General features: G+C 38.9%; 1 protein-coding gene across 1 annotated transcript; it reads left to right on the forward strand.

Annotated features, from left to right (window-relative positions):
- The first annotated feature begins 13,321 nt into the window (after window positions 1-13,321).
- FGG (fibrinogen gamma chain) lies at window positions 13,322-22,211 on the forward strand. The gene is made up of 10 exons (XM_012448514.3): window positions 13,322-13,521; window positions 13,618-13,662; window positions 13,852-14,035; window positions 14,148-14,241; window positions 15,880-16,010; window positions 16,308-16,441; window positions 17,408-17,592; window positions 19,364-19,641; window positions 21,272-21,441; window positions 21,989-22,211. The coding sequence occupies exons 1-10, from the start codon at window positions 13,444-13,446 to the stop codon at window positions 22,001-22,003; spliced, it is 1,314 nt and encodes a 437-aa protein (XP_012303937.2). The 5' UTR covers window positions 13,322-13,443; the 3' UTR covers window positions 22,004-22,211.
- The last annotated feature ends 12 nt before the right edge of the window (window positions 22,212-22,223 follow it).

Genomic DNA, 22,223 nt, shown 5'->3' on the forward strand with positions numbered 1-22,223 from the left:
GTAGGTACATTTCCTAAGGTCACATAGCTAGAAGTAAATTATAAAGCTGGAATTTAAGCCCCGACAGCCGGGCTCCAATGTCCATACTCTTAATACTCTTAGTTATCATGTTATACTGTCTAAGTAAAACAAAAACAAAAACAAAAAAAATCCACTATGATCTCAGATCTTATTTAATTTTCACAACAAAGCTACAAGATGGGTACTGTTATGGCCTCTTTTTATGAAGAAAGGAAACAGGCACAGAGAGGCCGGTAGTCTAGGACTACAGAGCTACTAACTTGTACAGGCAAGATTAGAACAGTGAGTCTGATCCCTAACTAACCATGGGAGGGAGATACTTTTTTCCTACATTCAACCATACAGAGGGAGAAGGAATTGCCTAGAAAGTGTGTAATGTTTTCATCACCTTCAATTAGTGAGCCCCAGCTGGGCTTGGTGACTCTTGCCTATGATCTCAGCACTTGAGGAGGCCAAGGATTGCTTGAGGCCAGGAGTTTGAAACCAATCTAGGCAACTACTGGGACAACATTGTGAAAACTTATCTCTACAAAACTAAAAAATAAAAACATTAGCTGGGCATGGTGATGCATGCCTGTAGTCCCAGCTAAGTGGGAGGCTGAGGTGGGAGGATTGCTTGAGCACAGGAGTTTAAGGCTGCAATGAGCTATAATTGTGCCACTGCACACCAGCCTGGATGGCAGAGGGAGAGCTTATCTCTTAAACAAAAACAAAAACAAAACCAGCCCCTTGTGTGATGGTTAATACTGAGTGTCAACTTGATTGAATTGAAGGATGCAAATTATTGATCCTGGGTGTGTCTGTGAGGGTGTTGCCAAAGGAAATTAACATTTGAGTCAGTGGGCTGGAAGAGGCAGACCCACCCACAATCTGGGTGGGCACCATCTAATCAGCTGCCAGCATGGCTAGGATAAAAGCAGGCAGAAGAATGTGGAAGGACTAGACTAGCTGAGTCTTCCAGCCTTCATATTTCTCCCATGTTGGATGCTCCCTGCCCTAGAACATTAGACTCCAAGGTCTTCAGCTTTTGGACTCTTGGATTTACACGAGTGGTTTGTCAGGGGCTCTCCAGCCTTCAGCCACAGACTGAAGCTGCACTGTCACCGTCCCTACTTTTGAGGTCTTGGGACTTGGACTGGCTTCCTGGCTCCTCAGCTTGCAGATAGCCTATTGTGAGGCTTCACCTTGTGATCATGTGAGTCAATATGCCTTAATAAACTCCCTTTCATATATACATCTATCCGATTAGTCCTGTCCCTCTAGAGAACCCCGACCGATCCACCTGGGCTTCAGGCTGAGTCCCTGAGAGTTGAGGCCTGACACTGGGATGAACTGTGTGTTTAAGCAGCTCCTCCCTTCCTGCACTGCACTAGCAATGCCAGGAGCATAAGGGACCCTTGGCCAAACTCAGGGCCAGACTAAGGTCCACTTGTATTACCTACAATTGAAACAACTCTTCCCTTAGGAGGGCAGGGCACAAAAAGGCCTCTGCACAATGTGGCACATGGTGTGGCCAGGTCTCCTGGACTCTGGGAAGGGACAACCAGGGGCACCAGTATCACCAAGTAATCTTTGCCGTTTTCGAGGAAATAATGTTGCTTTCTGTAGGGGAACGACAGTAATTGAGGAAGATGCACAGAGGGTAATGAGGGCCATGACCATATGAACAACCGGAGTTATAGGAGTTTATGACATTCATTTCTTTCTCCCTGCTGAGGTGAGGGCTTTCTCACCTGATAGAGTGAGTTTTTCAAGGGATTTTGAGACTGATCAAGGAGAAAAACATAATCACGAAGTTGGAGTGGCATGCAATGAGCTCTATTGGGGAAGCACTTTGACAGGTTTGCGTGGTGATGGGGAATCCCACATAGTGGGGACCCATCCAGAGCTCTGGCACCATGGAGGCCACCACCCAGAAGGGGAGGAGGATAAAGAAAGCCCTGAAGAAGGGGGATTAGAGAGGGGACTTCCATATTTAGGTAATATCCCTCAGCACACAGCAAAATCTCAGGATCAGTTACCCACAAAGTGCAGCTGATAAGTGGGGTCTTTATAGCTGCAAAGTGTATCTTATCTATGGCTAGCAGAGCTTGAGTGCAGTTGCTCAGGGTATACCGAGCAGGCAGTTTCTAATAGCTAAAAATCTGCTTATTTAGGCTGTGTTTAAAACATCAAGGTACATAAACATTTGATTTGTTGCCAGCCTGCTGTTAATTAAAAAATAAACAACCTTACCAACCTTGACAACAAAGTGAGATCCCATCTCTACTAATTTTATTTTAATTAACTGGGCATGGTGGCATGTGCCTGTAGTCCCAGCTACTTGAAAGGCTGAGACAGGACAATCACTAGAGCCCAGGAGTTGGAGATTACAGTGAGCTGTGATTGCACCATTGCACTCCAGGCTGGGTGACAGAGCAAGAGCTCCCACTCCCACCCATCCCTTAAAATAATAATAATACATTTTTTAAAATAAAAATAAATCAACAGCTTAGAAGTCAATATACAGAAGCCATTTGGGGGTCATTTATATAAGACCCTAACCACCAGGTTGGAAGTACGTCCAAACACACAGAAAATCCCAAATTCTGAATTTCAGGTTTTGACCTGAGGACCCATTTTGAATGCTGTTAATTGACACTAAGAAAAATACCTACCTCACCACCCCTTCCGCATGAACACAGAGAAACCTAATATATGGATAAGAACTTATACACATACAAAAAGAATGGGTGAAGGATATTTGATCTACAAGAATCTATGTGGCAGTCGGAGTGCACAAGTGTATATCCACAGGCATGCCTGCTGCTGTCTAGTAATAAAATAACTTCACCAGCAGGTGGCTCTATTACACTAACCATTAGATGACTGGCCTTTCAACAAAGGGCCTTAGAATACAGTTCTGTTCTTTTTATTTTTTATTTTTTTTTTAGACGAGGTTGAGACAGGGTTTCACTCCATCATCACCCAGGCCCTGGAATGGAATGCAGTGTTTTGAACATGGCTCACTGCAGTCTAGACCTATTAGGCTCAAAGGATCCTCCCATCTCAGCCTCCTGTGTAGCTGGGACCACAGGCACACACTGCCACACACAGCTAATTTTGTTACTTTTTGAAGTCTCATTTTGTTGCCCATGCTGATCTTGAACTCCTGGGTTTAACCGATCCTCCCACTTGAGCCTCCCAAAGTACTGGGATTACAGGTGTGAGCCATAGCACCCAGCTAAGCTAATTTCTAAGTTATTTGAATTTTGGTTTGAATTAGCTCTAATAAGCCCTATGTGTTCATAGAAATCTGTAATGACATATGCAACATAAAAGCCATTCACAATGAAATCCAACAGATTCCTCCAAGCATCTCAGCAAATTTAGCACAACTAGGAGATTATATCACAGACTGTACTAATTAACAAAATCTATTTACTAGATAGCCTACCCATTTCTGGCACCATAAAAGATGAAATGGGTAAAACGACTTCCACTCATGCTGTGTTATCAGACATATCTAACAGCAAAGGTTTCACATATACATGTATACGTATATATGCGTATATGTATATATGTGTACATGTATATATGTGTATATATATGAGATATTGTTTGTAATTCTTTCACTTGAAAGCCTTCCAAGGCACAGATAAATAGGTTAAATCGTGTCCAAGGGATGTTATTTGGAGACCCGAAAGTCTTTGGTTTTTGCATAGGGATAGGGCCATGAGGCAGAGGCAGCGCTGTTCTTCCCTTCTCTGCCTGTTCTGCCAGCTCTTAAATTCAGTCCAAATTCTGTCCTCAGGTTGTTTTCTCCCTGGAAACTCACTTCACCTTCTATCAACTCACCACTAGTTGTCATTCCCAAAGCTCAACTCCGGCATTCTGATGCCATCAACTCTTACAGGTCTCACTCCCACCCAAACTTATAATGCTGGAAATCGGGCCGGGCACGGTGACTCACGCCTGTACTCCCAGCACTTTGGGAGGCCCAGGTGGGCAGATCACCTGAGGATGGGAGTTTGAGACCAGCCTGACCAACATGGAGAAACCCTGTCTCTACTAAAACTACAAATTAGCTGGGCGTGGGGGTGCATGCCTATAATCTCAGCTACTCTGGAGGCTGAGGCAGGAGAATCGCTTGAACTCGAGAGGTGGAGGTTGCAGTGAGCCAAGATCCCACCATTGCACTCCAGCCTGGGTAACAAGAGCGAAACTCCGTCTAAAAATAATAATAATAATAATAATAATAATAATAATAATAATAAAGTTAGAAATTGGACTCATTATTTTCTCTCTTCAGTAAAATCAGTTCCTCTTCTCATTTTCCTGTTTACGTTAGTGTTCTCCCACATTTACTGTTTCTCAGAGTTATTATCTGTGAATCTTTTCTCCCTCTCCTATGTCTTAATTCAGTCTTTCCCTGAGTCCTTTCTATTCTATTTCTGTAAAGTGATTGAATTTCTTAAGCGGCTGCTTCTGCAGTGTGTTAAGGCACTGGGGCTTGGTGCCAGTCTACTTTTTATTCTTTGGGACGCATCGATGCACTATTCATCAGTAAAGCAATACGAATCAGTAAACTGGATTATCTACAATCTATGTTGGTTTTGTTTTGTTTTTTATTTTCATAGATTTGGGGATACCAATGCAGTTTTGTTACATAGATGTATTGTGTAGTGGTGAAGTCTGGGCTTTTAGCGTAACCATCACCTGAATGATATACACATACCCAATAAGTAATTTCTCACCCCTGACCCCTCTCCCACCATCCCACGCTTTGGAGTCTTCGGTGTCTATTAATCCACTCTGTATGTCCATATGTGCTCATTTTTAGCTCCCGTGAGAACATGCTGTATTTGTCTTTTTGTTTCTGAATTACCAAAATCTAATTTTAAACTTCGTTAGCAAACAAAAACTGATAGAGTTGGTTTTTAAATTCTTGTGCAATAAGAAATAATTACAGCATACCTTCAGTATTAACTACTTGAACAAAGAGGAAGTACGCAAGATTTGAGATTGTCTAATGGAAAGAAGGCCTCTGTAAAGCAGGTACCGTCACCCTCCTGCGTAGGGCAGTTTTTCTCCTATTTTACTTGTGCACAGTAATCATCTGGGGAAGTTTGTTAATAAAATGAAGATTCCTGGGGTCCACTCCCAGATACCCATCTTTGGTAGATCCGGAAAGGGACTGAGGAACCTAACATTTTTAACAAAGTGAAACAGAGTAATCTAAGGAGTATTTTAAGATACAGTCACCTAGAAGATATTCTAAGTACTTAAAATAGAAATAAAACATTGTTTTTACATCATTAAATGGCTTTATACAACTACTCTTAGTTACCTAATTTGTATTTGATCCTATAATTCTCTTCCAATAGCTGACTGTTTTATAAAAGTCTGTTCTTAGATACTGATGTCTTCGGTTTCTGTTTTTTCCCTCAAGTTTAAATTTCAGTCTTAGTAGAAGCAATACCTTAGGCAAGCTCAGTCGATCCTACCTTGCTTCATATGAGTTTACCAGATCTGGTGGTTGAGAGAGCAGGAAGTAGAGAGGGATTGCTGAATGGAGAAAGAAGGAACCACAACAAAGCTAAGTAAGGTGGGGTGCTGGGGCCAGGCTGGGATGCAGCAGCGCATTTCCGGACAGTAGCCAGAGGCTGTGGCAGTCTGAGGCCCAGCTGCAAATTCTAGCTGAGAAATGGAGTGCAGCGGGTGACCCAAAATGCTGCAATAGTGTCCTAACTGTAGGTCATGACCACCTGCTGACTTGGAGTACAGCTGAGTGAACTGAGCTAAAGCGTGGGATCAAAACAGACAAACCCAAGGAAAGGGCCCCGCGAAGGTCACTTAGCTTTCTCCGTGACACACTCCAGCCCTAGTTCAGCATATTCTAGAGAATTTTTTAGGTTTATATAAGTGAAAAGCTGCAAAACGCAAGGCTATAAACTCCCTCACTTCCCCGTCTTCTAGGATTTTATTCACCTTTGTTAAAGTTGTACTGTTTGGTTAGGGCAGCCCCCGTGTTCCAGGCAAGCAGGAGTGGCTGAGAGGCCTACGTGGAGCCTTCTCTCCTTATATTCTGTAGAGCAAATCAGGAGAAACAGTGACCAATGGCTCTAGGTGATTCCTCCTAGTATTGTGATATTCTAGGACTTTCCCATTCTATTTTATGTTTATAATTCAAACTTGGAGTTGTTTTAAAATGTGACATAATTTTGCTTTAGATTTCCAAAACTTAAATACATATAAAGTTTCCTTCAGTCAACAAGTCATGGTGAATGTCTCACTCCTCTCCTAATCCACTCAAATGAGTCAGGAGGATCACCGGAGTCCCTCCCTGGTACTGTCCATCAGCTCTGTCACTGACCCACACCATGGGATCTGATCGTCTTGCTACAGAATTTTGCTCTGAAACAGATGGTTTTGAAATGGGTGTATTTCCTTTTCTTGACAGATCTTGTTATCTGCTTAATAGACATGTTCTCTGCCTCAGAATGCATTTTAATATTTTATGTTAGTGTTTTAGTAATATTTAGTAATTAGTAACATTTTAGTAAAATATATTTTATTCATTCAACAAGTATTTAGAGTGCATTGATCAAGCACCACAGTTAACAGCAGATAAGAATTCTTGCATTCATGAGGCTTACATAAAAATTATTTTAATTAAGGTATTATGTGATTATGAAGGTGTTCTAATTAATGTATTATTATATGATAATAATTATATAATTAAAATATCTTTTATGTAAGCCTCATGAAGGCAAAATTTTGAAATTGTATGGGATGTGATACCTCAATCCAATTTAGAAGATATAGCTAACAAGTTATATAGGCCATTTTTGGGGGGAGAAGCTTAAATACAAGGCCGAGAAGTATGTATTTCATTCGATAGGAAATGGGAATTCCTCAGAGGTTTTTGATGAGGAGGATGACATCACTCGCAAGCACAATAGTAATGTGTAGATGGCCATTGTGGTGTTTTCTGGCTAACTTGCACAGTGTTCCTCTCTTAGTATACTTTCTTCTCATTCTATCACTTAACTACACTTGTCAAATCTCTGACAGGCCGGGCACAGTGGCTCACGCCTGTAATCACAGCACTTTGGGAGGCTGAGGCAGGTGGATCACAAGGTCAGTAGTTCGAGACCAGCCTGGCCAACACGGTGAAACCTTGTCTCTACTAAAAATACAAAAAATTAGCCAGACATAGTGGTGCACACCTGTAATCTCAGCTACTCAGGAGGCTGAGACAGGAGAATCGCTTGAACCCAGGAGGTACAGGTTGCAATGAGCCAAGATCGCACCATTGCACTCCAGCCTAGGGGAAAGAGCAATACTGCTTCTCAAGAGAAAAAGAATAAGTCTCTGACAACTCCAAATTAAAAAATATGTGTGTGTTGGCTTTAAATCATTCATCCTCCAGATATATTAAGGCCTGCAGGTGGCAATAGTGAGTCAGCTACGAGCTTTGTAACTGGCCTCACCAGAAACCCAGCAAATGTCACCTTAACCAAGAGTGCTGCCCGATCGCCATATCTAAAACAACAGTCCCTCTAGTCTCTCGTTTCCTTAATCCTTCTTCATTTTTGTCACCAATTGACATTATATAATATTTTGTTTCTATCCTCTTTCTCTCTACTAGAATGTAAACTTAGCTCCAGGGACTTTGGTTCATTGTATAGAATAGGGCCTGGCAAATAGCATAAGCCCAATATGTATTTACTAAATGAATGACCACTTTGGTCTGAGTATCCAGCAGGGGAACATCGTGGGACAGTGTGTAGTTACCGAGCAGCCAAATTTTGTGGTGCATATTTGATTCAGCATTATTTTAGATCTTATCCTAGAAAAATGCTATAAAGTTTTTGGAGAAGAGCTAGAAATAGCTTACCATATCAGGACGATATAAGGAAGGGTATGGGGCCTTCCATAGTCATAATGAGATGAAGTAGTATTAAATATCAATATAGTACTAATGAGGAAATTAACCTTATAAAGTATAGTGAGTGAGAACCATAGGAAGTATTGATACGTAAATATTGGGTAGTCTTCCAACTCAGAAGGATGCATAATTAAGCAACCAGTTTCCTGGATCTTGGTTAATAGAATTTCCTCTGTGCTGTCTATAAAAAATAAAACACGATGTTCTAAATTTTGACCTATCCTTGTTTCTTTGTGAATGAGGTTGCCCTGGTCAGCCCTGAAGCCAGGCCGTCCTTTGGTAACTTGCAGCCATAGTGGTTATCAACCAAGAGTGTGGTTTAGACTCTAAGCTTTCTTGCAAAATATTCAGTAAATATTTGGGATTTTGACTTAATCTGGTTTTGCAAATTGTGTCTTTGTTTACTCAGTAGAGGTCATTGTTCAACCACTCAAGGTAAAGCATACACAGAAATCTACACTTGAAAAAGACTGAAATATGTCACCTTCATGGATGAAGCAAAGTCCTTCAAAATGTCAATAGAAAGTTTGCCTTTGTACACAGCAAATCCTATATGGATTTTACTTCGAAAAGACTATAGTGAAGTCACACTAAGACAATAAACTAACCCAGGTAGTTAGAATTTAAAACAAAGATCCAAATCTGTTAAATGTTTTGTTTGTCCTCATTCAAGATTGCAGGTTAAAGCAAGTGTGTGTGTTAACCTAGATAAGATGACTAAATTGCTTTGATGATCTGATAACATTTTCTATTCTTCCTACTTTCTCTCCTTCTTTAGGAATATATAGATATATTTTTCCTCCAAAACTAGTTTACATGACAAAATAACCAGTTTTCTTCAAACAGGGGCCTGTTCACTTTCAACATAGGCCAGCATTTCTACTCAAAGGCTTAAAATGTTTCTTCTTTCCAGAACACATTCTCATGAATATAACTTGGCCCCTTTGTTGGTGGTGTTTTTTTTTTTTAACCAATCTCATTTGCTCTTGTAAATCTCCTGCTAATCATATTAATAGTGAAAATTCTTTCATAGGGTGAGAGATTTGAAATCATAGATTACACAAAGATGGAAAAAAACAAACGAACTGGTAGCAAATACCAATGTAGCACAGCAAAACACCTAAATCCAACCTCTCTGTTCCAATTTGTCTCAATCCGGGGCACCGCAGAGCATTCCTTAGTCTCAAACTAGTATTAAAAATGGCTAATTTCCAGCCTCTTTGGCCCCTGTAATTACCAACAGGATAATCCTTCTTTCTCTAGGCACTGAGTCACTTAATTTCCTAAATCCCAACCACAGCAGGGATTTTTCAACATCCCTGCCACTAGGACAGATCCCCCAAATGACACATGCAATGAACTTTATGAAGTTAAGAAGTGCAAAACCCAACCTGTGGCTGCTGCTCAGCAGCCAGCGAGGGAGTCCATCTTACCTGTGCCCAGTGTTGTTTTTGTCTTTGGTTTACATAGTGAAACTAAAAGCACATTGTTCATAGACTACCAAGAAAGCATTTGCATTTTCACTTTTCCTGGTCTATTTTTATACACAAAGCAAATATTCTGTCAGAGACAACTCTGTTGTCCTTAATGGGGTATTTTTACTATTAGGTTGGACTGGTTTTCAATATGCCAATAGGTCATTTTCTTTCTGCCAGTTTTTAGGAAATCCAGTTCTGAGGGTTCAGGCTAAAAATTTAGCTTAGATCTAGAAATGGTTTACTTATTACAAAAACAGATATATCATTGTCACCATTGATTTGAGCTTCCTTAACCACACAGTGGCTGTCTCTCCCTTTTAACCTACTGACAGAATTAGATGTATCAAGTCCTATTAAAGTTGAACCAAGCAGTTAGCATTGAAACACTGCTTGCATCTAAAATTGGACTGAAGCCAGGTGCAGCGGCACATGCCCATAGTCCCAGCTACTCAGGAGGCTGAGGCAAGAGGATTGCTTGAGCCCAGGAGTTCAGTTTGAGGCCAGACTCAGCAACAAAGCAAGACTCCATCTCCAAAGGAAAAAAATGGACTGTAAACACAAGCTAATCATAAAACAACACAAATCTAGGTTTGAGAAAGACTCGAAGACTGTAAAAGATCATTCACACAATCTTGCCTCTAACCCAGATAAGAAGATAGATAACTAGATGGATAGATGTAAAGGTATGTTCAAATAATCATGCACACACTTATATATACATGCATATATGCATCTTTAAAATCCATTCTATCAGTGAATAACTTTGACTTTCATAACACCTTGTATCTCTGTATTATTTTAAATTAAGTAGTGTTTCATGATTGTATAAAGATTCATGGTTAAGAGTATAGGCATTGGGCCCCATGAGTTTGAGTTCTTGTTCTGCATATGTTATATGGCATCTCTAGGCCTTTCTTTTCTCGTTATAAGATACAGGTAATTATATCTACTCCTTAGGCTTGTGGTGAGGATTAAATGAGAGAATATACATGACAACAACAACAACTATACTACTGCATAACATCTAGCATAAGGAAGATGCTCAAAATTGGTAGTTCTTTCTATTATTCCTTGGAGCCTATAACATTTGTCACCAGGTCAAGAAGTCTTCTATGTAATCAAATTTAAATTCAGCAAATAATTCTGGAGCAAAGACGAACAAAACAGACAAGGGGCTCACAGAGTAAATTATCCATATACATGAAGACTATTAGCAGTAGACGTTGTGTTTTCAAGTCAGAACACAAACGGTTGGACCATAGGGAATTTGGAACATTATTATTTCAATAAACAAGACCATTGACCTTGGAATTACAGTAAATGATTATTTTGGCTTACATACTACCTCTGCTATTCTCTCAAAAAACATACCTGGAAGTAAAAGAACTGTGATTTAAGAAATATTCTTCATTCCTGGAATTCATCAATGATTTCTCATTTTTCAAAGAAAAATTTGGCCCAAACATGAAACAACTAGTTAAAATTTAATAAACCTAAGTGATACTAGATTGAATGCAGGGCCAATATACACTGCTAAATCACTGTTGCCCATTTTTTTCCTCTTGTCTTATATGATTTGGATTTAGGACTTGAGATTGTGGTAAAAGCAAATTTTTTTCTCTAAAATTCTGATAGCTCATCTAGATTTCAATACAAGTCAGTTAAAAGCCAGTGATGCAAGTATTCCACTTCTAAAATGTGATAAGACAGAATTTCTAATGTCCTTAATTTAAATGTTTGTCAACTTTGTCAATATTATATACATTAATACATCCAATTAAACTTTATGACCTTAAGGAGATCAAAACCCCAACCTGTGACTGCATGAATGGTTACCCTAAATTCAACAAACCAATATTTTATGGAAGAACTTCCTATAGCTGGAACAACAAAGCTTATTCCCATGAACCAAATCTACCAATAATGACTGTGTTAAAGGAGTTTCCTATTTACATATATTTTATGTCAAATACATTTAGTAATTCACAAACCTGACAAACATTTCCTTAACCCTTACCATGGATCAAGGCAATGTGCTCAACACATTATCCCTCTAAATCTTGGTAATAGTCCTACTAAGTAAATACTATATCATAAGTATTATCTCTCTTTTTTGACATGGATAATGGAACTCAAGGAGATTAAGTAACTTGTACTGAATCACACAGCCAGTAAATTGTAGAGATGGGATTCAAACCTAGGCAAATGGACTCCAGAACTCAATAACTATTTACTTATATGTTCTCCAATTGTGCTATACGCTTCTTAAAGGCAAAGGCAATACCTTAGTCACCCTTCATATTCAAGTCAGATTAAAAAGTAAGCAAGATGTAATTATGAGTGTACTGTGTAAATCTTTGTGAATGATCAATAATTACATATTTTGATTGTATCTATTTTAGTAGATAATATTTACGTATATTCCAAATTCTCAATATAGAGAGTTTACAGAGAAAAATGAAGTTTTTTTCTTTTTTCCAATTCTGTCCTCCACCTCTGTATCCCATACTTCTTCACAGAGGCAATTGATTCAAGTTATTAGATAGTTATTGAGTGTTAAATACAATTATGTTAAATATAGCTGTATATGTTAGATGCCGTAGCCATAGAAATCAGTTTACAATCTAATGGAGTGGATACGGCATGTATACATATAAGGTTGCTACAAATGCTATTTGAGGTAGAGCTGCTTGAAAGAATACTAACACTTTAATGTTTAATTCAACTGACTTGACTGACAGCTGATTAGATGAATGGAAAAGATGGATGAGAAAGATTGTGAGACTTAATTGGCTGGTGGTATGGTGATATGATTGACAATCACTGCTGAGTCAGAGAGGGATATTAAGGAGGAGAAGAAAAGCAACAAATCTGTTTTGATGTGTTCACTTTGTTATAATTATTGATTATTTACTGAGTATGAACATTTATCTTTGTTTTCAAGTCATATAAGTGTTCCTTTGTAAAGACTTAGAATTAAACATTGAAGTATTAGTATTTCTTTCGAACTGGAGGCATTTCATCAAAACTTATAATAAACTTGATTCCAGAGGAAGAAATGAGGGATAACCAAAAATAGAGACATTAATAATAGTGTAATGCACAGTGCCAATTCTCCGTAGGCAGTGATGACAGACATGTTTTCCCAAACACAAGGATGCTGTAAGGGCCAAACAGAGATGATGGCCCCTCCCCAGCATCTCATTTTGCCCCTCTTCCTTCAGCTATGCTTCCACTCTCCTCAGATACAAGGGAGGTGGATTTTTTCTTTTCTCTGAGGTAGCTTAATGGAACCACAAGAGCAATAAAGTGGGCACCTGGCTCTTTTCTCTCTGTGGCAGATGGGGTGCCATACCCATCTTTCAGACAAGAGGAAAATTGAGGTCAAAATCTCCCTGAGAACTGAAAGCCTATGAATATGCTTAACACAGAGAGACAGGAATGTATTTCCAGGGTCATTCGTTCCTGGGAATAGTGAACTGGGGCATGGGGGAAGTCAGTCTCCTCCCGCCACAGCTACAGGTTAAAAATAATAATGTTAACTGATTTCTACAAAGTTTTTTCGGTAGTTTGGGTGATGGCAGCAGGCCCCATCACAAGGACAGACTGGGTTTGCTGGGTTTGAGGTCACATCTGTTTGCTCTCAGCCATGTACTGGAAGAAGTTGCATCACGCCGCCTCCGGTACCGCCCGCCTCCTCACAGCAATGGATAATGCTTCACTAGCCTTTGCGGATAATTTTGGATCAGAGAAAAAACCTTGAGCTGGGCCAAAAGGGAGGAGCTTCAACCTGTGTGCAAAATCTGGGAACCTGACGGTATAGGTTGGGGGCCAGAGTGAGGAAAAGGGAACAGGAAAGACCTCCCCACCCTTCTGGTAAGGAGGCCCCGTGATCAGCTCCAGCCACTAGCAGTCCTGGCTGTCCCAGGAGCTGACATAAAGGGACAATTGGAGCCGGAGAGGTGACAGTGCTGACGCTACAAGGCTCGGAACTCCGGGCACCCAGACATCATGAGTTGGTCCTTGCATCCCCGGAATTTAATTCTCTACTTCTATGCTCTTTTATTACTCTCTTCAACATGTGTGGCAGTAAGTGTGCTCTTCACGAAACATTTTTTTAAATGGAAAGCTGGAAAATAAAACAGATAATAAACTAGTGAAATGTCTGTATGTTTTCTCTTTTAGTACGTTGCTACCAGAGACAACTGCTGCATCTTAGATGAAAGATTCGTAAGTAGTTTTTATGTTTCTCCCTTTGTGTGTGAACTGGAGAGGGGCAGAGGAATAGAAATAATTTCCTCATAAATACCATCTAGCACTTGCAACGTTTTAAATACATAGTCTAGGTTTTACCTATTTTTCTTAATAGATGTTACATGTAGCATCTGTCAACATATTTAATTCCTGTTATATTTTCAGGGTAGTTATTGCCCAACTACCTGTGGCATTGCAGATTTCCTATCTACTTATCAAACCAAAGTAGACAAGGATCTACAGGCTTTGGAAGACCTCTTACGTCAAGTTGAAAACAAAACATCAGAAGTCAAAGAACTGGTAAAAGCAATCCAAGTCAGTTATAATCCTGATGAGCCATCAAAACCAAGTGAGAAAATAAAGACTACTGACCCAAAAAAATCATCTGTGAAGTTCTTTTGCTGTTGTTTGAGTTGTTCTGTCTGCTTAAAGATTTTTATGTCTCTGATCCTATATTACAGATATGATAGAGGGTGCTACTATGAAGTCCAAGAAAATGTTAGAAGAAATTATGAAATATGAAGCACTGATTTTAACACATGACGCAAGTATTCGGTAAGCATTTTTATTTTAATTTGCTCTGCAAGACAGATTTGGTTTTAATTTAATATTCTATACTTGAGTGAAAGTAATTTTTTAATGTGTTTTCCCCATTTCTAATATCCCAGTGGCATTATGCCTATCTTGAACATCGTGAAGGTAGAAGTTTTTAGTGCATTATAACTTGTGCTGGGTTATAATTGCTTATAATAATCACATTGGGGAAAGATGTTCTAGATGTCTTCAAACGCTATTTTGACCACATTTATATAAATGTTTTTCCCCATCCCCCATTTATCTTACAACGTAAAATTAATCTCATAGGAATTTGGGTGTTGAAAATAAAATCCTATTTATTGAAATGTTGACAAATTGTTGGTAAAAAAAAAAAAAAAAGTAGCAAGCAGAAGCAAAGTAAGGATTTTGGCTCCTAAGTAAATTATATTGAAGGTGAAGCAGGAAAAAAACTTATATGAAGAGACTAAATGTAGCAAACATTGCAAAGCTACGTGTTGATCATTGCAGAATGAACCTTCGGAGTCTCCTCCCTTCATTTAGAAGTGAATGTCTCTGTAAACAGCTTCTCAGGGACTCATAAACTTTAGGAACATAAGGTCTCAGATACAGTTTTAATTTTTTTCCCCAATTTTTTTTTCTAAATTGTTCTCAAAGCAGCTTGAGAAACTGAGATAAATGGTGGGTAGGGAAAAGTGGCCCAGGAAAGATTTCTCCTCTTTTTACTATCAAAGGGCCATTGTTATTATTGTTCTTCTTATTACTTGCATTATTATTGTCCATCATTGAAGTTGAAGGAGATTATTGTACAGAAATTGCCTAGGACAAAGTAGAGGGGAAAAGTGGACAAATAGCTTGTTTACCCTTTTTTACTTCAAAGAAAGACAGAACAGTTTATGCATTGTAAACGGTTTTCTATCATTTTTGAATATTTACAAGCCACCCTGTAAGTAACTACAAAAGTAGCGTTTTACTTCCCCCAGTCAATTCCCAAAACTATGTAACCAAAAACATTAAAAAAGAAAGGGAAAGTATCTGTTGTTTTATTTTACATGTAGTAACGTTCCAGATCCCTTCCTCATTTGATTGAAGCTTATGAGTATATCCTCAGTAGATCCACAAGTGAAAGGAATACTATTTCAGCACGTGTGAATTACTGAACTGAGCCTTTCCTGCTTGTAAAGCATCGGGGAGTGTTCCTGTTAACCAGTCTCATTACTCTTGCACGTTGTTATCTGCTGCCCCTTATGCACAAAGTAAAAAGCAAAATGCCAATGACATTTGTTTATTGACAAGGACTTTGTTATTTGTGTTTGGAGTTGAGACAATATGCCCCATTCTAGGTGAAAAGATTCAGGTCAACTTTGTGTTCCTGTTTTAATTGATTTTTTGGTTTTGTTTTTCTTTTTCAAAAAGTTTATAATTTTAATTCATCCTGTGCTCACTTTGGCAGCACATATACTAAAATTTTAATTCATCTTAATTTAGTGATATAACTTTACATTTTCCCCAAGAATGGAATAATTTATCAGAAAGTAATTATTGAGAAAATATTTAGTTAGCAGTTTCCAGAGAAAATATGAAATCATTTTTCTGAAAGAAATACTTATTTTTGTTATCTTATTTTTTTGTTTGTAGATTTTTGCAGGAAATATATAATTCAAATAATCAAAAGATTGTTAACTTAAAACAGAAGGTAGCCCAGCTTGAAGCACAGTGCCAGGAACCTTGCAAAGACACAGTGCAAATCCACGATACAACTGGGAAAGGTAAGTGATGAGGGTTATGTGGGAATTAGGTTCATTAAAGTAAATATCGTAAAGGAGAATGTACTGCAATGCATAGAAATAGTTTAGAAAGTGGCTAGCCATTAAGTCTAAGAATTTCAATTCTCTAGACCTTTCTTGAATAGCTAAAAAAGAGTTTAAAAGGAATGATGATGTGAAAAGTAAGAAAATTATTCTTGGAAAATGAATAGTTGACTATATGTTAAAAGCTAATTTTCAAGGCTGGCACAGTCCTACCTGGATTTCAAGCCACAGTAAAAGTCTATTCTTCTTCTCCAGATTGTCAAGACATTGCCAATAAGGGAGCTAAGCAGAGTGGGCTTTACTTTATCAAACCTCTGAAAGCTAAGCAGCAATTCCTAGTCTACTGTGAAATTGATGGGGCTGGAAATGGATGGACTGTACTTCAGAAGGTAATTTTTTCTTCACCATGTGTGTTTACTAAGTGTTTAATTGTTTCTGCCATATGCCAGATGCTTTTCTAAGCACCTTGCGAACACTAGCTCATTTAATCCTTGCAATGGCCCTACGAGGTAGGTACTTCTGTTACTCCTATATACAGAAAAGGAAACTGAGACACACAAGGTTAAATAACTTGCCCAAGACCACATAACTAATAAGCAACGGAGTCAGCATTTGAACCTAGGCAGTACCGTTTCAGAGTCCGTGCCTTGACTCTATACTGTGCTGGCACTGACTTTGTAGATGTGTGATGGCACATAATCATAGTACCATAGTGACAAAAAACAAGAAAGGAACTCTTTTGTCAGGTAGGTCAAGACCTGAGACTGCCCATCACAAAACGATAAAGCACAACCACCCACCACCACCCTTTCACACACCAGAGGATACACTTGGGCTGCTCTAAGAAAAGGGACCTTTGTTGCCTCTGCCATTGGCTGATACCCATTAGGAATCTTGGCTCCTTTGCCTTCTGTTTACCTCCTGCCACTGTTATAACTATTCCTGCAGGGGGCGCTCAGAGGGAGTGAATGGTGGAAGCATTAGTTGCCAGACACCAACGAGCAATGGGTTGGCTATTCCTTCATAAGCATGAGAATCAGTAATATCCAGCTAGAGTTCTAAAGTCATCTAGGTGTCTTTTTTAATACTACCATTAATTTAGAATTTACAATGTGCCAGGAACTCTCTTAAGTATTTCTCTTATATTCTCTCTTGTAATCCTTGCAGCAACCCTAAGAAGTAAGCATCATTTTTCCTGTTTGATAGATGAGGAAATTGAGGTAGCTTGGCCGCGATCACTTAGCTGGGAGTTGATAGAACCTATGCTTCATATTTTTGGCAAAATGTTGACAGCATTTTCTTTACATGTATCGATAATCTATTTTCTCCTTTTGCCTATGCAAATGTGTAATTAGAGACTTGATGGCAGTGTGGATTTCAAGAAAAACTGGATTCAATATAAAGAAGGATTTGGACATCTGTCTCCTACCGGCACAACAGAATTTTGGCTGGGAAATGAGAAGATTCATTTGATAAGCACACAGTCTGCCATCCCATATGCATTAAGAGTACAACTGGAAGACTGGAGTGGCAAAACCAGGTACTATTTTGAAAGGACTTCTGACTTTTTATTATAAAGATTGTCAGCCAGGCGCAGTGGCTCACACCTGTAATCCCAACACTTTGGGAGGCTGAGGCAGGCGGATCACAAAGTCAGGAGTTCGAGACCAGCCTGACTAACACAGTGAAACCCTGTCTCTACCAAAAATACAAAAATTAGCCTGGTGTGGTGGTATGCACCTGTAGTCCCAGCTACTTAGGAGGCTGAGGCAGGAGAAGCACTTGAACCCAGGAAATGGAGGTTGCAGTGAGCCGAGATCACACCATTGCACTCCAGCCTGGGCAACAGAACGAGGCTCTGTCTCAACAACAACAACAAAAAGATTATCTGGAAAATGTACTTTCCATCTATCAATAGACAATGGCAAATGTAGCCTGACAAAATGCAAACAGCCCATCCAGACACCATTTTCTCCAGGAGTCAGTTTGGTTCTTGGGCAGTCCAAAAAGGTAGATTCTATTCAGGATGAATCTGAGTGTTTTGGTACAGTCTACTTACCCTGGAGCCATTCAGAATAATAGCTAATGACTGAACTTTTAATCAGTCCCAGAAACTGAGCATAAAATTATAATTTTATCTAGTACAAATTACTATTTCTTGAAGCAGGTATTATTGTTAATCCCATTTTACAGATTAACTTGCTCAAAGTCACATTGCTGATAAATGGTAGAGGTAGAATTCGAACTCGAGTAGTTTAACTTTAGAGCCTGTCCTGTTATCAACTATCCTGGTTGAAAAGCAAATCCAGTCTCTTCAGACTTCCCAGCGCCTTCAATGGCCATTTATTCTGTCAAATCATGAGCTACCCTCAAATTAAATCAGCTTGCTCTTTTGGTGATCTAGAGCTTCTTTTCACTTGAGCTATTTGAAGGTTTTAAACACAGATACATAATTAAAATGGAGAAAAATATCCAACGCTCTTGTTATGTTTAAGGAATAGTGAATTATATTGTCTGCAAACACGTGGATTTTTTTATTGTTTGTTTGTTTGGTTGGTTTTTAATCCTGAAAGTGCTATAGCCAGTAGACCTTATTCTATGAGAGGATCTTCCATTTCTCAGGTACTGGAGATTAGAAAAACGGCTAAACATTTTCTGGAAATTTCTGTTCATTCATTAAGGCCCATCCTTTCCCTTACTCTGTAGAATTATGGCCCACTTGTACAATTTTTTTCCAGGAAAAAAATCTTGTTCTAACTCCTTCACATGTTCACATGCTTTGGACCACACAGGCAAAACTTCATTTGTGTAATGCCTTCGATGCTCTCAGAAGCTATCCTTCTTGCCACTACCACACTGTATTGGGAAATAAAAGCCCTTTAGCACCTAATCCTTCAGGTGGTATGAGTGGCTAATGGAACTGTACCTCCTTCAAGTTTGGTACATTAATTAAGGGTCACTCACTGTCAGATAATTTACATAAAAGTAGAAAACATAAAATTAGGGTCATCTGCACATCCGGATTTGACCTTAGACTGAAACAAGCAGAAAAGCATTCAAGTGAGTGTAATTATTAGTTTTTACCAAAATGCTTTGAAGGCTTCTAGACCCATCCCAGGTAGTGTTAATCAGCTGTGGACTGGTTCACGTATCCATTGCCTCTTGCCAGATTTGCAAAAACTTACTCAATGAGCACATTTCAACCTTAAGAAACAAAGTCAAAAATTCCAAGGAACTGTCCTATGAAAGAGGGAACTTCTGAGGTCCCTGAGGAGGGTCAGAATGTGATGGCTGTATTCCCTTCTTCTCAGTACTGCAGACTATGCCATGTTCAAGGTGGGAGCTGAAGCTGATAAGTACCGCCTAACATATGCCTACTTCATTGGTGGAGATGCTGGAGATGCCTTCGATGGCTATGATTTTGGTGATGATCCTAGCGACAAGTTTTTCACATCCCATAATGGCATGCAGTTTAGTACCTGGGACAATGACAATGATAAGTTTGAAGGCAACTGTGCTGAACAGGACGGATCTGGTTGGTGGATGAACAAGTGCCACGCTGGCCACCTCAATGGAGTTTATTACCAAGGTATGTTTTCCTTTCTCAGATTCCAAGTTAATGTGTAGAATATAGTATTTGCAAAAAAAAAAAAAAAAAGATATGAAGAAATGAAGAATAATTTATAAAGATAGTAGGGATGATATCATGTCTCTTTATTTCAACTAAGTTCCTTATTTGAAACTGGAACTGGATAATACCAAGTTCATGCCTAAACTTAGCCCTTCTAAAGAAATCCACCTGCTGCAAAATATCCAGTGGTTTGTCATTATACCTGAAACTGTCACTGTGGGTTATGGTATATCCTTTAGATATACCACATATATGATCTGGATAGACTAGCATTACTGTATGGATGCTTGTTGACACATTAACCTGGCTTCCCATGAGCCATGTGTCAGATACACACAGTGAGCAGGTGTTTGGAGGAACAGAATAAAGAGCGGCAAGTACTGGTAAGGGCAGGGGTTTGTGAAAGCTTCAGAGAAGAGACCAGTCTGAGGATAGTAGACACTTATTTTGGGATGGGGGTTGGATGAAGAGGTATGGTTTACCATAAGCCTGAAATGGTTTGGAACACTGGTTTCACTTATACACCCAGCAGTTATGCGTGAGAAGCCTTACCGATGCTAAAGGATCCATAGTACGATAATGGCATTATTTGGAAATCCCAGTGGTATTCCATGAAGAAAACCACTATGAAGATAATTCTATTCAATAGACTCTCCATTGGAGAAGGACTCCAGCACCACCTGGGGAAAGCCAAACCAGTCAGACCAGACCTGGTTAGCATCAGTAGGGCTTTCCCACACATATCTGCTAGGTAGGTGAGTGAAACCAGTGTCCCAAGTCATTCCAGGATTATAGCAAACCATAGTCTCCTCATCTACCGAGATGAGCAAACTTACCTCCTGATGGCACTGTCCTAGCCAATCACCAACTAGGAATCTTTGCAAAGTTTATTTAAAGTAACTGGTTTTCACAACGTTTTTGAATTGGAGAAACATAACTTATCTTTGCACCCACAAACCATACAAAGAGAAGAGACTCTTGATCTGTATGACCGAGGAGTCATGCCAGAGCCTGTGGTTCATGCCAGTGCTGTGCTCTGACAAGCTCTTTATGAAATTACACGATATCTGCTTCCCTAGGACAAGGAAAAGGCAAATCAACAGAGGTTGCACTTTACGATAGAGACATAAAATAACAATTCCAGAACCATTTCATAAAGTTTCTCAGCCTTGCTTCAATTAACCAATAAAATTGTGCTTTCAAATAACCTGAGATGATCTCATGAGGACTCTTGTGGTTCCTTCTCTTCTAACCTGCCAGAGGAAAGATGGTCCACAGTAGCTGAGTCCAGGATGAATAAGCTTACGGAAAGAGGCCAGTTAGGGAACTTTGGGTTTCTAGCCCACCAGTAATGAATAAACGTAAAGTGTGGATGTGACCATGAGTCACAACACAGATGTTGTTTAATAATATGTTTATTTTAATTATAAATTGAGATTTTAGGAATCTTTGGGGATATTTTCAGTTAGCAGATAATGCTATAAATTTTACGTAACTGGCAATGCACATGGTAATAGACAGTTCTTCATAGACTTGCAGAGGTAAAAGATTCCAGAATGATGATATGTATATCTACAACTTGTTTTAGGTGGCACTTACTCAAAAGCATCTACTCCTAATGGTTACGATAATGGCATTATTTGGGCCACTTGGAAATCCCGGTGGTATTCCATGAAGAAAACCACTATGAAGATAATCCCATTCAACAGACTCTCCATTGGAGAAGGACAGCAGCACCACCTGGGGGGCTCCAAACAGGTCAGAGCAGAGCATCCTGTGGAAATAGACTATGAGTCACCTTACCCTGAGGATTATGAGTAGGAAGTTAACTGCTAGTTCCTATTGACCCACCAAGTTTCAGAAATTCTCTGAAAGTTTCTTCCTATTTTCTCTTACTATATTTATTGATTTCAAGTCTTCTATGAAGGATATTTAACCTTCACTGGAAATTAAAACTCACTTAAGACAGTATTTCCAAAGGACTGACATCAAAGTTATTTAAAAATTGTTTATTTGAGGTGATAACCTTTCCACTTTGTTCCTAAATATATAATAATAAAATGATTGACTTTATTTGCATTTTTATGACCTCTTGTCATTTATTTTGTCTTGGTAAATTATTTATTTTTCTTATCTCCAATATTTTAGCATATACTTAATAAAATAGAAGAAAATTTTAGAGTTTCAAATGCCTAAGTATTTTCATTGTTTATTAGCCCTAAATCATTCCTATTTAATTTTTCTTTTTCAATGGAGAAAATGATATCTTTTTAATACTTTTTTGTTTTGTTATATATATTCACAGGCTGGAGATGTTTAAAAGACCATTTCAAAAGAGATTTACTTTTTTAAAGGACTTTATCTGAACAGAGAAATACAATATTTTCCTATTGGACAATGGACTTGGAAAGCTTCACTTCATTTTAAGAACGAAAGACCCCTTGTTGAAAACTCCACTAACAGTTTTATGCTGGTGATAATTTATCTACATGCATTTCAATAAACCTTTTGTTTCCTAAGACTAGAAACGTGGTACTTTT

Source organism: Aotus nancymaae, unplaced genomic scaffold (assembly GCF_030222135.1).
Source record: "Aotus nancymaae isolate 86718 unplaced genomic scaffold, 86718_ANA_hifiasm-v0.15.2.pri h1tg000033l, whole genome shotgun sequence".
In the NCBI taxonomy this organism is placed as follows: Eukaryota; Metazoa; Chordata; class Mammalia; order Primates; family Aotidae; genus Aotus; species Aotus nancymaae.